Source organism: Odontesthes bonariensis, chromosome 3, assembly GCF_027942865.1.
Source record: "Odontesthes bonariensis isolate fOdoBon6 chromosome 3, fOdoBon6.hap1, whole genome shotgun sequence".
NCBI lineage: Eukaryota > Metazoa > Chordata > Actinopteri > Atheriniformes > Atherinopsidae > Odontesthes > Odontesthes bonariensis.
Window position 1 is genome coordinate 9,523,505 of NC_134508.1, and position 15,364 is coordinate 9,538,868.

Below are 15,364 nucleotides of genomic sequence, written 5' to 3' on the forward strand. Positions count from 1 at the left end.
AGACAGGCAGAAGACAACATCCACTCAGCGTATATTTGCTCTGAAACAAACATGTCCGCTCTTTGTCTTCATCCGTCAGCATCAGCTCTTTCCAGCAGAGCACTCTGAGGAGTCTGGGCGTCCTCTCTCAGGACAGCCAATCGGCTTCTGAGGAAGAGTTGGTCATCGCCCCTCTGACTTCTTGGAACTGGGGTCTTGACCAAGCTCTGGAGACGCACCTGGACATCTGCTGCATCCTGCTGCAGGTACAGGATGTTCACGAGCTCACAACCCATCAGGAACATTACCTCTGATACCGAGACGCATCTTATTTTTGTACATTTTTTTATCTTTTTTAATGCACGTGTTTGTTAATTTTTGTTTGCAAATTACATCAAGTGAAACAAGACATTATGTCTTGGCCTCACTAAGAGTAGCTATCCAAGCAGCTAAACAGGGATTCAGAAACTCCACAGAAGCAGATTCTTTCTTGTGATTTTTACTGAATCATCATTTTGTGAAACTGAAATACAAACACATACAAAACATACATCAAAAATAGTACATGAATGACTAATTAGCTAAGTTACATCATGTGTTTGCTATGTCGTTGAGAAAATACTTCGTTTTTAATTGCATTTTTAACCTATAAACATATGAATTATCAGCATGAAATAAACTAGAAGTATGATCAATTATGTAAAACAAAGTACTTACAGACGTTGCTTGAACAAGCATAGAAACATAAAAGGTGGCAAATGAGGAGTGGCAGACAAAGGCAGCTGTCTCCACTGCAGGTAAGGTCAAAATGATTCCCGTCACTAAGCTTTTGACAACTTCCTATTCAACTGAGTCGTCAAAATAAAAGTCTCTCAAAATCGTTTTTATAATAAGAGTCATAGCAACAAAGTAGGCACATTGGTCTTACCACAAGTGTGAACAAGGAAAGTTGCATGAAAGGAAAATATTAAAATGCAAACATGACACATTAATACATGCAACAAAGCAAACTTTTCCTCCCTATTCTCACTCCCATCCCCTCTTCCCCCCACCAAATAAGTATAAGAAAAACATGTTAAAACTCTAAAAAACAAGATGAAGATAAAGCAAAAAAGCAATAAATAAGTGCTTCATTGCACTTAATACATGTATCAGGAATGTTATTATTAAACTTGTGTAGTTTGACTGGGGTTATGTAATGTACGCATCAGCCACAGATTGCTGTTAATTGTTTGTTTCTGAGCCTTCTTACATTCCCCTTTCCAGATATTAAATCGCCTATATCTTCCATCCACAGTCTCAACTTGTGTTTTGAAGATTCAGACCCAGATATGAATAAATCGTACAGGGATGAGATTAAACCTTTATATATTATAATATATATTTATATATATATTAAACACTATATGTTCCATGTTCACGTGGCAAAGATATATGTGGTTACTATAAAAGCAGCACGGAGGATAGACAGCAGCAAGACAACCGTCCTGAGAGCACTGAAGAACTACCAGATGTTTCTTTTTTTCTTTATCCTGCATGAAATATTTCACATTTGAATCTTGTGACTTAATTTCAAGCTGCAGGGTCTGTTGGGCTGTTACGAGCCTAAAGGAACCACATAACGGCAGCAAATACAACATCCCCAGTCTGCGTTTGTCTCTTTTTGGAAAAAATGTACTCCATCTTTCCTCAGATGATGAAAACGATCGACTTCAGCCCGTGTCGGAGGGAGCTGCTGGAGGAGATGTCTCACCAAGCCGAGGCGCTGGACCGAATCAGCCGTCTGCTGCTGGAGAAGAACGACAACATCACCGCTCGAGACAGTCAGTCAAAGATAAACTCTGGTTCGGGGTTCTTTTTAAACGTTTCTGGGGAGAGATTAAACCTTCTCCGTTCCTCCTGCAGTCCTCCCAAAGAGCCAGAGGACGAGGGACATTCTGCTGTTCTGGGAGGAGTGCGTGAACAGCAGCTGCTCGCCTTTCTGTTGCCACGCCGACAGCTTCTCCAGGACGCTGAGGAAACGTTACACGCACAAAGTGAAGGCCAAGCAGCCCGGCCAATCAGAGAAAGGTACGTCAGATTATTAGTTTGAAGCCCGGCGGTGCAACATATTTAGGTGGAATATTTCATTTAAATTCTATTTTCTTACACAGTACCACTCCTGCCTACTACTTTATATTTACAGTATGTAATAACAGTTCTCTTTTGGTCTCATCTCAAATAGACTTTAACTTAGTTTAAATACAACAGTCAGTCACAGAATAGATTTTAAAAGCCTGCTGATGGTTTACAATCTGTGATCTGTTCAGAGAATATAAAGCCAGCAGAGCTCTTAGATCCAAGGACTCAGGTCAGCTGGTCCAGTCCAGAGTCCAGACTAAACATGGAGAAGCAGCATTTAGCTGTTATGCTGCCAACAAGTGGAACAAACTGCCAGTGGAGATTAAACTTTCACCAAATGGAGACATTTTTAAATCCAGGTTAAAAACATTTCTTTTCTCATGTGTCTATGCATGAAATATCTTTTAACTTATCTAGACTGTTGCCTGTTTTTAAATTCATTTAAATGATTTTATTTGTTTCTTTTTATATTCTTTTATGTATTTTTAATGCTTCTTGCACTCCCTGCTGCAATGCTTTTATTTTATGTAAAGCACTTTGAATTGTTTGTACATGAAATGTGCTATACAAATAAATTTGATTTGATTTGATTTTGATAAATAAGACTCTAAAGTTGGCTGAAGATCGTGCTTATCAGTATTTCCACTGGTGGAGAATGAGTTGCAGCGAAGAAAACATGTTTTCTAATTAAAGTTTGTGTCCATCCAACTGTTACATCTCAGGATTTTGAGAAAACTAAGAAATTCAATCAATTTCTTTTTCTTCACTTTAAATTCCTGCATTTTAACTCTCTATTTGGGTTCAAAATGGGATCATTAGAGTATTAACTGCCAGTGAGCTACAAGGATGGAGAAAAATTCACCACCAAACAACATAAAGCGAAGTACAACAGGCCGACTAAACTGACACAGTCAAAATAAATGCAAAAATACACAAGTGGCTCAATAGATAAATTAATTTGCCAATAAATGCAACACAGATGATTATTAGATGAAAATGAACATACAAAACGTGACACGAATTGATGTTTCAGCTTAAATTTTTAACTGTATTCTTTAAACATCTTAACATTCGTATATTTTGTCATTTAATTTTCTATTTTATTCTTTGATTTACAGATTTTTATGTATTTTTCCTTTTTATTTCCCAAAACATAATGTACTTTATTTAAATCATCTTTGGCAGGTGAATTTATTTATTGAGCCTCTGATGAGCAGCATTTTTGTATTTATTTTTGATTTTGTCAGTTTTAGTCTTGCATGGCATTCTGCTCGGTCTTTGGCAGTAATTCAGGGCTGAGATGGAAACCTTTGTCTCCCTCCTGCAGTGTTTTCTCAGCTCCTGCAGCAGGTCCAGGCAGCCTGCCGGGTGGTACCCAGCTGTCGGCCGGTCTGCAGCCCTGAGAGAGTCACCCTCTTCCAGCTCTCTGTCTATCTGAAGCGCTGGAGCGTCCAGGAGCTCGGAGAGCACATCTCTCGCCTCTCCAAAGAAGGTAACCTTGTTTTGATGAGATAAACGTTAATGTTCCCAGGCTGAGAAAAGTAGGTATTTGAACTAAAAGAAAAATAAACATAATTGATGTGAAAACAATGGGAAAAAAGAATAATGAACGAAATTATGTAGTATTGTATATAGTATTTGTTCATGTCATTCCAATGGACGCCACGACAAAATGGGAGTAAAATGTCATAAAAACACAAGGGAAATAATGCTGAGTTACCGATCAGGTATGACCTAAACATCTGGAACTGGATGTTTGCATGGTTTTGAGTCTGTGTGCAGTTTTGAACGTGCACATGAACTTGATGGTGTGTCACAGCGTGGGCAGGGAACAGCAGTGAGGTCATCACCAGGAAAACCAGGAGCCTGCAAGAAGATACAGAAATGATGCAATCTGACACATGATCACAATAGATGTGTGACTGTAGATGTGATTACCTGAAAAATCTGTTTTTCCTCTAGTAAACTGTATGAAAATCAATAGCTTACAGATATTTTGTTTCTTTATACACTGACACTAAACATGTGAGTGTTAGCTGAACCCGCCCAACTCCTGATGTCCACTGCAATGGACATCAGACGTTGAAAAAATCTTATAAATTAATGATATGATATATATTCAAAATAACTTCACATAGTATCAAATTTGTTTGGCCAGCATGAACATAAATTGATATTTTTGATGGAAAATGGGCACTTACTCTTTCCTCCCTGCTGGTCTTGTCTGATGTCCGTCGCTCTCTCAGAGCTCAAAGTCATGAAATGATTGAGATTGGATGATCAGGATCCGGTCAGTAACACGCACTGCTGGCATCATTCATTTACAGAGTATTTATTGGTTTAGAGACAGAAATATGTCATGTCCATTCCAATGGACGCGGGGTCTGAAGGGCAGCTGAAATAAATCTTGGTGGGAGTTAACAGCACAAGTCAAAGATGAGACGATACAGACTTCACACTTTCATTTTTCCAGCAATAAAAACATCATCCTTAAAGGAGAATTCCGGCCATTTTACAAACATATCCCATCTGTTGGAGACCCAGGGAAGTTGGCCAAAGGGAAATCCGCGAGAAATGTTCATGCCCGCTGCGCAAAGTTGTCCAATTGCGCTGATTTCCATGAAAGCGGGCTCTATCGGGCAAGCGTTTAACCTTTTCTGAGGCTCTTAACGACCATCAAACTCGTCAAACTCTTCCATTCCAACATCAGAATCTGACAAACTATCCATCTCGAAATTGCAAACAATAAAATCCCGAGGGTTCTTATCTCCCGCAGCTGAATAATGGGCGACGGTGCGCTCCTTCCAGCAGTCATGTGACACGTCATGACATCACGGCGAAAATGGGTGTTGAAACGAGTCAGCTGTTCGATAGGAAACAATAACAAACATGGCAATGTGTAGTTCGGTTCCCGAGGGTCGTTTTTGGTGGACAAAAAGACAATTTTGGAATACTATAGTGTATGACTTCGGCTATCGATTAGTTTGTGCGCACGCCTGTGGAACACGGAAGCTGAGAGAGGTACAGTAGGTGCGCTGTTTTTGAAATCTCAAAATGTATAATGTCTGTGCTAGCTAATGGTATCGTTAGCCCCTGGGTTGAATTGTATTGCTACTGACACCACGGCCAATTCAGTCAAAAGTATTTTGATACACATTAAGAGCCTCAGGAAAGGTTAAACGCTTGCCCGAAAGAGCCCGCTTTCATGGAAATCAGCGCAATTGGACAACTTTGCGCAGCGGGCATGAACATTTCTCGCGGTTTTCCCTTTGGCCAACTTCCCTGGGTCTCCAAAAGATGGGATATGTTTGTAAAATGGCCGGAATTCTCCTTTAATGTCCACAAAGCTTTCGGCGCGTTGAGTCCTGACGTCAGTTATCGCAGACATCATAAGAATCATAAACAAAGTGCTTTAAAGATCATGTGACTGAACGTAAAGCTCCAGAAGGGCTACTCAGCGCGTTGTTTTTCCCTGCTGTGTTTCAGAGTACATCCTGGCGGCGCTGCGGAGCCCCAAACGGAGGCGGGCTTTGAACAAACTCCGGGGGCGGAGCATCACAGAGCTCCTCCCACTGGGATGCACCCTGCAGACTCTTGCCACCTTGCAGATCGACTCCAACCACAAAGTCTGCAAAGCTGCCGCCAACTGCGTGAGCAGAGCTGCCGGCTGCAAGGCCTTCCGGAGCAAGGTAGGCAAAACATCCGAATATCTGAAGATGCTTCCATTGTAACATCTTTATTCCAATTTTATTTGTGGTTGAAAACCTTTTGAGGAACATTCCTGAATTTCCTTGCTTGATTGGTCGAGCTTTCTGAGAGGGATGTCACGATAACAGACATTTAGTAGTCGATACCAATTCGATTCCACGGTAACAAAATAAAAAAACACACCTTTGTCACAGAGAAACAAGGAATACTTTAGGAAAGGGTATGTTCTGCTGTTTATTATGATGTATGGTGCATTGTGTAGAGACGGGGACTTCACAACTTATTCAGCTGTACTTTGCAAAGACGTAACTTTGTTCTGTTTGTTTGTTTTCTTCGTAACGTGATTATTTCGGTATGAACAGATAGGCTGTGTTCGAAACCGCATACTTCTCCCACTACTCATACTAACTTTTTGAGTTAGTATGCGAGTTTTAGTATGCGAGTAGTTCCCGGATGCATACTAGATTTTCTGAAATGTTGGGTATGCATCATGAGGTTACTACTCATACTCAAACTACCCAAGATGCAACGTAACGTGACGTCCCGATCGTCATTTCCTGTCTAAACGGCAGTTTCAAGCTAGCTACAACGAGGGTAGGATCACTTCCTGTTTTCAAAACAAAAGCACCAATTGTATCGTAATGGCTTTCCCTATGATAAAAGGCAACGGGGATTTTATTTTGTGAAAATAACCGGAAGTGCGTTGCTCACTGCTGCTAGCTTTAGTAGCGCCGAAATTCGTGGGAACAAAACTGTAAATAGCCGGTATTTTGTCAGGTTTTCAACACGTTGGGGATCTAAACGACTACTTTCTCGCCTGAAAATGTTTCAAATGTTGCTAAAATTTACAGAGTTTAGAGCTTAAGCGAAATCAGCTTCAGGCCGGCTGATTTCGGCTCAGGCAGGAGCGAAATGCATTGTGGGTAAAGTCTCTGCATACTGTCTCTGTAGTATGCGGTTTCGAACACAGCCAGCCTTTTGCATTTTTCACGACTCGTGCAAAGTGTAAGAGTAGCTGTCTTTGGATATAAACTGCTCGATGGAAGCATGTCTGATATAATTCTACACTAACTATTGTATTTTTGCCAGTAGACTGAACTTCTCTGTGCCTCGGTTTGCTTGACGAGGCCTTTGTTATGACACAGCTGAAGTATGTAGCGCTTTTGAGCTTGTTTATCGCGGAAAAACAACCGATTTCTTATATTTTCCAAATTTTACTTATTCTTCTCTTTATTTATTACCTACTGTAAAGCACTTTGGTACATCGTAAGGATTGTCTGTAAAGGGCTGTATAAATAAAATACATTTACATTTAACTAAGCAACGAAAACCCAAAGAAATATAAAGGGCTGTGGCCATGAGAGAGTTCTTTGGGAATTCTATATGACTCGTATTGTTCATGTTTATTGTCAAAAAGCAACAGCTGGTTTATCATGTGACTTAAATGTTCACTACATTGGAACATATTTGCCAAATGAATTAACTCTCAGTTAAAAAAAAGCGACTGTAAAAGTCTTTGTTGAATGAAAAATCGTTTCTGGCTGCAGCTTTTCTGTAACAGAAAGACTGACACGTGGCGCAAATAGTTGTTTTGTTCTGTTTCCCTTTTGTTGCTCCAAAAGCACGAATAATCCGTGTTGTGTTTATGTCCTCCAGGCGGTGGTTTACTACACAGAGAGTCTGAAAAGCTCCGACGTTCAGATCCAGCAGGGCTCCTGTGTGGCTCTGAAATGCCTCAGGGTGAGCTGCACACATCAACTCTCAGGAGACACAGAAACGACTCACAAACGAAGCAGTTTTCATCACCGTCTGGCACGTTTATCGAGTGTGTTTGTGTTTGTCAGGCGACGGAGAGCGTGGACCACATCGCAGATTTGTGGAGATCGGCAGATGAAGATCTTCGTAGCGCCGCCAAAGAAACCGTCCTTTCCTTCGGTACAAACTTAACCTTTTTCTGGATCTCGTCTTTCTATGTTTTATTTGTTAGTTTTATAGCACTTTCTTTCTGTTTATATGCAGGTAAAAAGGGATACCAGGCCTTCCAGAAGATGGACCAGCTGTACGCTGACATGCAAGAGGAGGCCTACAGGAACCAGGAGACTGAGATTACTATCCTATAGGAAACTATTCTGGTGAAAACTATTCAGTCCGACTGTGAAGACCAGAGACTGAATTTAACCCAGACTTGTGTTGGAGTTGGATAAAGTTCGCATCTCTCACTCGAACCTTGATTTTCGTGACTTCACCCTCTTTGGATGGATCGTTCACGCACTGGTTCTGATCAAGGACTCCAGCTTCCTTTCATTCTGATTAAGTTTTACTGTTTTACATGCTCTGTTGCATGAACATTGATCTATTTAACACGTCAGGGCATCTTGTGCAGCTTAAAAATGACTTTACAGTGCTGGGGGGACTTCCACTTTCAACAACACATCTGCATGGTTTCTATGATGGAAAATGAAGGATAGATATTTTTTTTTTATTTCTCAATGTCTCAAGTGTGTGGTTGAGATACATAATGAGTTAAAATCCAAAATATTTTATGATTATAAAAGCTCGGAGAGACTAAATAAACCCAGAATAGCCCCGAACTGTGCTTCTCTTGAGAAGGTTCAGACAGATCTACTTGTGGTGCGATACGTTATTATTTTAGCTGAAAATCCAAAATGGCAGCATGGCTTTTAAACAAGCAGGACATCATGTAAATTATGACATGACAATAACAACAATTCTATCAGTTTTTCCAGTTTATTCCAAGTTTTTCTGTTCTGTGCATTCATCAAAGCAGGTGCTGCCCTCTGCTGGCTGCTCAGGTGAACTGAAGGCTGAGCGACACCACAGAACAGCTCGGCTCTGCTTAAGTTACTGCTCTCACTGGGATATTTAAGGACTGTTTGTGAGGTCAATAAAATGGCATGGGAAGAAAAGATGCCGATCAACCCTTTCATTTACAACTAAGTTAAAGTTAAAGATTGTGTGCACGATAACTAGTGTTTCAGGAAGGTTTTTTTGTACCAAAATAGGTCAATTTCCAGCGTGCCAAACTCTTGTGTTGGAAGTCACAACATGTCAGAGAGCAGGAAACCTGACTCACATGATGTCTGGAACCATTTTAGCTGTTCGCTCTGTGGAGGGGACTGATTCTGAGGACTTCGGCAGCATTTAAGCGTAAACCAGAGCTGGTTCTGAACTGTGTTCTTTCGTTGTAGGCCTCTCCTGCAGGACCACGTGGTTCCAGATTTGGACTTTAAAATGAAATTTGAAATATTTGGAACCCATTTTTAACAACCGTACCTTCCAAAAAAGACTAATTCGATGTGGCAGAGCTCGTGTGCAAACTTTTCAGCTTTCCTTTGGTGTGTTTCCTTGAAATTAAAATGCTAAAAGTAGGGCTGGGCAACGATTAAAATGTTTAATCTAATTAATCACACGATTTCCCTGATTAATCACGATTAATCGCATTTGTACGCAAAATCCAAAAATGAATCCAAAAGTAGTGTATAGCTTTTAGCATTTAGTTTTATTTTAAATGTGCTGCCATATGAATGAAAGTGCCATAACATTTGTTGTGCAAACACACTTTTAACATCAGCATCTTTCTGTAGTTTTTATGTAGAAGCCTCGCTCCACTGTCTGTTTCCTTGAATGACTTGCTGCTATCAGTTGTGTGTTTTGCCTTTAAGTGATATTTTAGACTGGAACTACTATGGTGAGAAGACAGTTCAACTTGGCAGAGTTTACAGATGACTTTGGATCTGTCGACTCCGCCGTCTGGAAGAACTTTAAAATGAAAATGGCCGAGTAAAAGTTCCGTACCCTTCTCCATGTTTGGTGGATCCGCCGATTACTTTCTTTTCCTGTTCCGCAGCGGACAGCAACAGACTTTTACAAAATAAAAGCCTGTGAGCAACAGACTTTTACAAAATAAAATAAATAATAAAACCTGCGCTAATGCACCATAAAATATATATCGACGTTAAATAATTAACACGTTAATGCGATAATGACGAGTTAACTCGCCCAGCCCTAGATAAAATATCTGAAATCAAAATGTTTTCAAAGTCACCTGAAAGGAAAAGGGACAAAAGCCGATAAGAGGGTAAAGAAAGTGTGAAGAAATGAATATGCATGAGCTTAAGAAAGATGTTTAGCAGGTGCTGGCATGCTAACAAATGCTTATTAAACACAGAGTGTACCTGAGGATGATGCCAATGCTGCTAGTTTTCCAGAAAGTTCCCACAAACGGTAAATTACTGGGTTGGTGCTACATGAGACGTTCCATGATTAGAAGCGCTATAGTTCATGTTAGCAAAATGAAATAGACTCAATCCGACCTCTGAATCAAACTTTACCTTCAAACATCCCCTCATTGGACCCACCTGCAAATACCTGGCTGTATGTCTCATACTAACCCTGCCACTGCTGGAGGATGCTTATCCAGATGTTCTGTTTTAAAGGAAACAATCACAGTTACGGCACAAAACTGTCATTTAACTGCTGAATATTATGGTTTTGTGAAATAAAATCGGTCTAATGTCGTTTTTTTGTTCAAAAGGGGGGAAAAAATGATGGAATAATACACCAAAAGAACCAAAATAGTAAATAAATAAGCAACTTTCTTCATCTTTCAGGTTGCAGCTTTCTTGTACAGCTGGTGATGGATCAGCTTTGTTAGATGGAACGTTTTCCAGCATATATTTTCAAGCAAATTGAGATCCAGACGGTTTGCTGGCCACGTCATTGAGTTGATGTGCGTTTCCTGAAGATTGTTTGAACATTTTTGCTCTGTGGAAAGAAGCATTTTCAGAATCTGAATCGTGTTTGTTGGCCAAGTATGTTAACACACGCACAAGGAATTTGGTCTCCCAGGCAACACAGTTCAAAACACAGTAGATACAGATGTGCAATATACAGATTATAAACAATACAATATGCATACAGTGCAATGGATAATAATTTGCATGAGTGCATTGTGGCTTTGGAATGTGTGTCATTCTGTATCGTCTTCCAGAGGGGAGGAGATCAAAAAGATTGTGTCCAGGGTGGGAGAGTTCAGAGACCATTTTGTTGTTGATGCGTACAAGTCTTGCAGGGGGGGCACCGATGATTCTGACTGCTCTTGCAGTCCACTTCTGTCCCGTTTGGTGGCCGCAGACTGTGATGGCGGAGCACAGGACGGATGACTGCAGTGTAGAACTGTGTCAGCAGCTCCTGTGGAAGACTTCTTCTGTCGTCTCAAAAAGTACATCTTCGTTGGACCTTTTCCAGGATGGAAGAGATGTTAGGGGACGAGGCCAGGGAACTGGAAAGTGTAGTGGTAAGATTGCCACCTTTCATTAAGGTAACCTGGGTTCAAAGCCTCTGCATGAAAGGTACCACCTCCAGTAGGGGTCCTTAGGCAAGACCCCCTTACCCCACCTCCAGTAAGGGGTCCTTAGGCAAGACCCCCTTACCCCACCTCCAGTAAGGGGTCCTTGGGCAAGACCCCCTTACCCCACCTCCAGTAGGGGTCCTTGGGCAAGACCCCCTTACCCCACCTCCAGTAGGGGTCCTTAGGCAAGACCCCCTTACCCCACCTCCAGTAGGGGTCCTTGGGCAAGACCCCCTTACCCCACCTCCAGTAGGAGTCCTTAGGCAAGACCCCCTTACCCCACCTCCAGTAGGAGTCCTTAGGCAAGACCCCCTTACCCCACCTCCAGTAGGGGTCCTTAGGCATGTTCAGGCAGGTTGTTCTGACCGGGAGCGTGTCTATGTTCCCACAGCCCATTGGTCCCAGAGCTCAATGGGCCTAAAAAATAATGTTAAAAGTCTTTATGATGTGGGACCAATGGGCTGTGGGACCAATTGGGCCTAATTTTGAAAAAACTAAAAAATTCTTAGCAATGTGGGACCAATGGGCCGTGGGAACATTGAGCTGACCCCGACTGCCCCTAAGCAGCAGCCTCTCAACGTCCAGCCGATGCGCTGACTCATTACGGTCTTCAATGAGTCCAATGGCAGTCTGAAAACTTCAGGAGTTTAGCAGTTGGGATCATGGAGATGTGGTCATTTGTGTAGAGGGAGCTGGCAGTGGGGAGAGGACATATCCCTGAGGAGCTCCGGTTCTGACAGTCCTTAAATCAGAGGTGACCTCCCCCAGCCTCACCTGCTGTTCCCCACCTGTCAGGAAGCTGGTGATCCACTGACAGATACGTTAGGTGATGGATGTCCACAAACAGGATCTTAGCATAAGTCCCTGGACGGTAAAGATGTTGCAGGATGTAACGCAGTCCCATGTTTACTGCATCATCCGCCGACCTTTATGCAAACTACAGAGGGTCCAGCATGTGTCCTGCAACGTTCTTTATCGTCCTGAAAAATGAGCTCAGCTTCACCAAACCTCCCTCCGACTGATGGAATGATGGAACTATCCTCTACCTGCCATCAGCCGCACATCATCACTGATGGTGGAAATGTGCTGGTTTCCTTCAGCCCGTCATCTTTCTGTGTTTAATTGGACCAAACTAAAGTTCCAGCATCGTGTCCTTGGTGATTCATTTCTGAGTCTCACTTCCATCCAACCATCCACAGTCCATGGCTGCTTCTCTTCAGCCCACTGTCACCTGCTTTTCTTCTCTTCGGGTGTTACTGATGCTTTACTTTGGCTTCTCTGGATGGAAATCCCATTTTCCTTCAGCTGGTTTCTGACACTTCTCTCACAAACATCGACTCCTGTTTCTTTAGTTGAACATTTTCTGTTGTCAGACGTGTTGCTTTGACCTGAATGTTTCCCCTTTAAACCCTTCTTCCCATTTAGTTTGTTCTTTCTCCTAATTTAAACCCAGCTGACTGGGAACAGCCAACATCTCTGAGCTGAATTACCTCCTTGAAGGAGATTTATAACCCTCTCCATTGTTTCCACTCACAGCTGTCTAGTCAGCCAGCGTGTTAAACTTTGAAGTAACTCTCTTTAACTGCAGGCTCATTTACATATTCAGACTTGTGCAGGTATTTGTTTTAGAAATGCAATTTACAAGGTGATTTTTCTCTTTTAAACTGAATAAAATGACACTGATAGAAAGCTTAGAAGCGTTAGAAAACCAACATCTGTCTTTAAGGGTTTCCTTGTGAGTCAGGTTTACAGTGGAGGCCACCACAAAGTGCCTCGACTAAAATAGGCTGAGAATTTATCATGCTGGTGTACTACAGCAGGTTGAGTGTGTCAGAAAGGAGTCTGTTCTCACATTTAACGAGCAGTTTTTCACTGGTTTTGAATATGAGAAACTTTTACCAGGCAAAGTTTAAAGGGTTTAAAGCAAATTGTGTTTTTCAGCTCACTGACATCATATTTTGTGAGACCAAATGTGTAGAACACAGTAAAGCAATAAGAGAATAATGAACAGGATCAATACAAATTCTGATGTTATTAATAAAACCAAAACAGATAAAGATGAAATTAGGATTTTTAAAGGATTTTACTTGTTGTTTGGGACTCATTTGACTTGATATTTGATACACCAGTGTTGTAACTGTTGTTTTATTGAGCAGTGATCTTCATTTTATCATGACTGCAGCCAACAACTGTTTTTATTATTGATACATTTGGCATTTACCCAACAAACTACCGATAGATTTATTTGTTATCTTTACAATACTATCTTACTTCCAAAATTAGGGCTGGGCAACGATTAAAACTTTTAATCTAATTAATCGCATGATTTCCCTGATTAATCACGATTAATCGCATTTGTACGCAAAATCCAAAAATGAATCCAAAAGTAGTGTATAGCTTTTAGCATTTAGTTTTATTTTAAATGTGCTGCCATATGAATGAAAGTGCCATAACATTTGTTGTGCAAACACACTTTTAACATCAGCATCTTTCTGTAGTTTTTATGTAGAAGCCTCGCTCCACTGTCTGTTTCCTTGAATGACTTGCTGCTATCAGTTGTGTGTTTTGCCTTTAAGTGATATTTTAGACTGGAACTACTACGCTGAGAAGACAATTCAACTTGGCAGTGTTTACAGATGACTTTGGTTCTGTCGACTCCGCCGTCTGGAAGAACTTTAAAATGAAAATGGCCGAGTAAAAGTTCCGTACCCTTCTCCATGTTTGGTGGATCCGCCGATTACTTTCTTTTCCGGTTCCACAGCAGACAGCAACAGACTTTTACAAAATAAAAGCCTGTGAGCAACAGACTTTTACAATAATAAGATAAATAATAAAACCTGCGCTAATGCGCGATAAAATATTTATTGGCGTTAAATAATTAACAAGTTAAAAGTTAATAACGAGTTGATTCGCCCAGCCCTAATTTTTATGTATTCAAATTCTGGGAAAAAAACAAATTAACTCTCTGCTTTGGGTTTAAAATGGGATCATTAGAGTATTAACTGACTATGAGCTACAAGGATGGAGAAAAATTCACCACCAAACAACATGAAGCGAAGAACAGGCCGACTAAAGTGACACAGTCAAAATAAATGCCAAAAATACACAAGTGGCTCAATAAATAAATTATTTTGCCAATAAATGCAACACAGGTGATTTAACCATCTAACATTGGCAAAAATGAACATACAAAACGTGACACGAATTGATGTTTCAGCTTAAATTTTTAACTGTATTCTTTTAACATCTTAACATTCATATATTTTGTCATTTAATTTTCTATTTTATTCTTTGATTTACAGATTTTTAGCTATTTTTCCTTTTTATTTCCCGAGTTAACGCGATAATAACGAGTTAACTCGCCCAGCCCTATCCAAAATACTTCCGTACAAACGATATAAAACCTACAGGTCGTCCATCCATCCATTTTCTATACCCGTTTAATCCGTCGGTCGGGTCGCAGGTGGGGCTGGAGCCTATCCAAGCTGTCATTGGGCGAGAGGCGGGGTACACCTGGACAGGTCGCCGGTCCATCACAGAAACAAATGAGACACACAAGCTCACTCCTAGGGACAATTTAGAGACACCAATTAACCAAACATGCATGTTTTTGGGCAGTGGGAGGAAGCCCTACAGGTCGTGTAATTGAAAAAAGAAACGTCTAAAATGTTCGTTTTTTTTTATAAATCTCCGAACAGCTAACTGCTCATTTTAAATTTGATGCCAGTGGAAATGTTTTAAAGGAATCGACACCATCTGTGAGCTGAGAAAAAAAAGACCCACAGCGACAAACACATCCAGTTTTCCACCTTTAACATATTTCATCTGAATTGTATAAAAAGAGAGAGCAGCTATGGACTAATCTCTGCAGACGTGTGAGGTTTTATTAGCAACAATGAGACTGTAGCTGGCAGTGAGACACACACGGAGTGAGAAGGATCAAACCTGAATGTAATACACATCACATGAAAGATGATGAAATGATTGCAGCTCTGCAGCTATTCTGAGCTTCCTTCCTCTCCTGGAGTATCTGATGAAATGCCGCCACAAAAACTGACATATTTGGATGATTAAAAACTGGAGTCTGTGGAAGTTTGTCTGGAAAGGCTGGAAAATAGCACAAGATGAACTATTCATGCATTTACTCCGATTTACGAGTGTGTTGCAGACATCTGGGGTCTGCAG

The 15,364-nt window shown here is 40.9% G+C and overlaps 1 protein-coding gene across 2 annotated transcripts in view; it reads left to right on the forward strand.

The window, feature by feature from the left end:
• Positions 1–10,409, forward strand: part of ripor3 (RIPOR family member 3) — a 97,023-nt gene extending 86,614 nt beyond the window's left edge. The window contains exons 19-26 of one of the 2 annotated variants that reach the window (XM_075460200.1): positions 80–245; positions 1,673–1,802; positions 1,885–2,049; positions 3,428–3,592; positions 5,587–5,789; positions 7,465–7,548; positions 7,653–7,743; positions 7,828–10,409. In XM_075460200.1, the coding sequence (XP_075316315.1) occupies positions 80–245; positions 1,673–1,802; positions 1,885–2,049; positions 3,428–3,592; positions 5,587–5,789; positions 7,465–7,548; positions 7,653–7,743; positions 7,828–7,928 (1,105 nt within the window). In that variant the 3' untranslated portion in view covers positions 7,929–10,409. The remainder of the gene's footprint in view (positions 1–79; positions 246–1,672; positions 1,803–1,884; positions 2,050–3,427; positions 3,593–5,586; positions 5,790–7,464; positions 7,549–7,652; positions 7,744–7,827) is intronic. The other variant, XM_075460199.1, reaches the window with a different exon arrangement.
• The last annotated feature ends 4,955 nt before the right edge of the window (positions 10,410–15,364 follow it).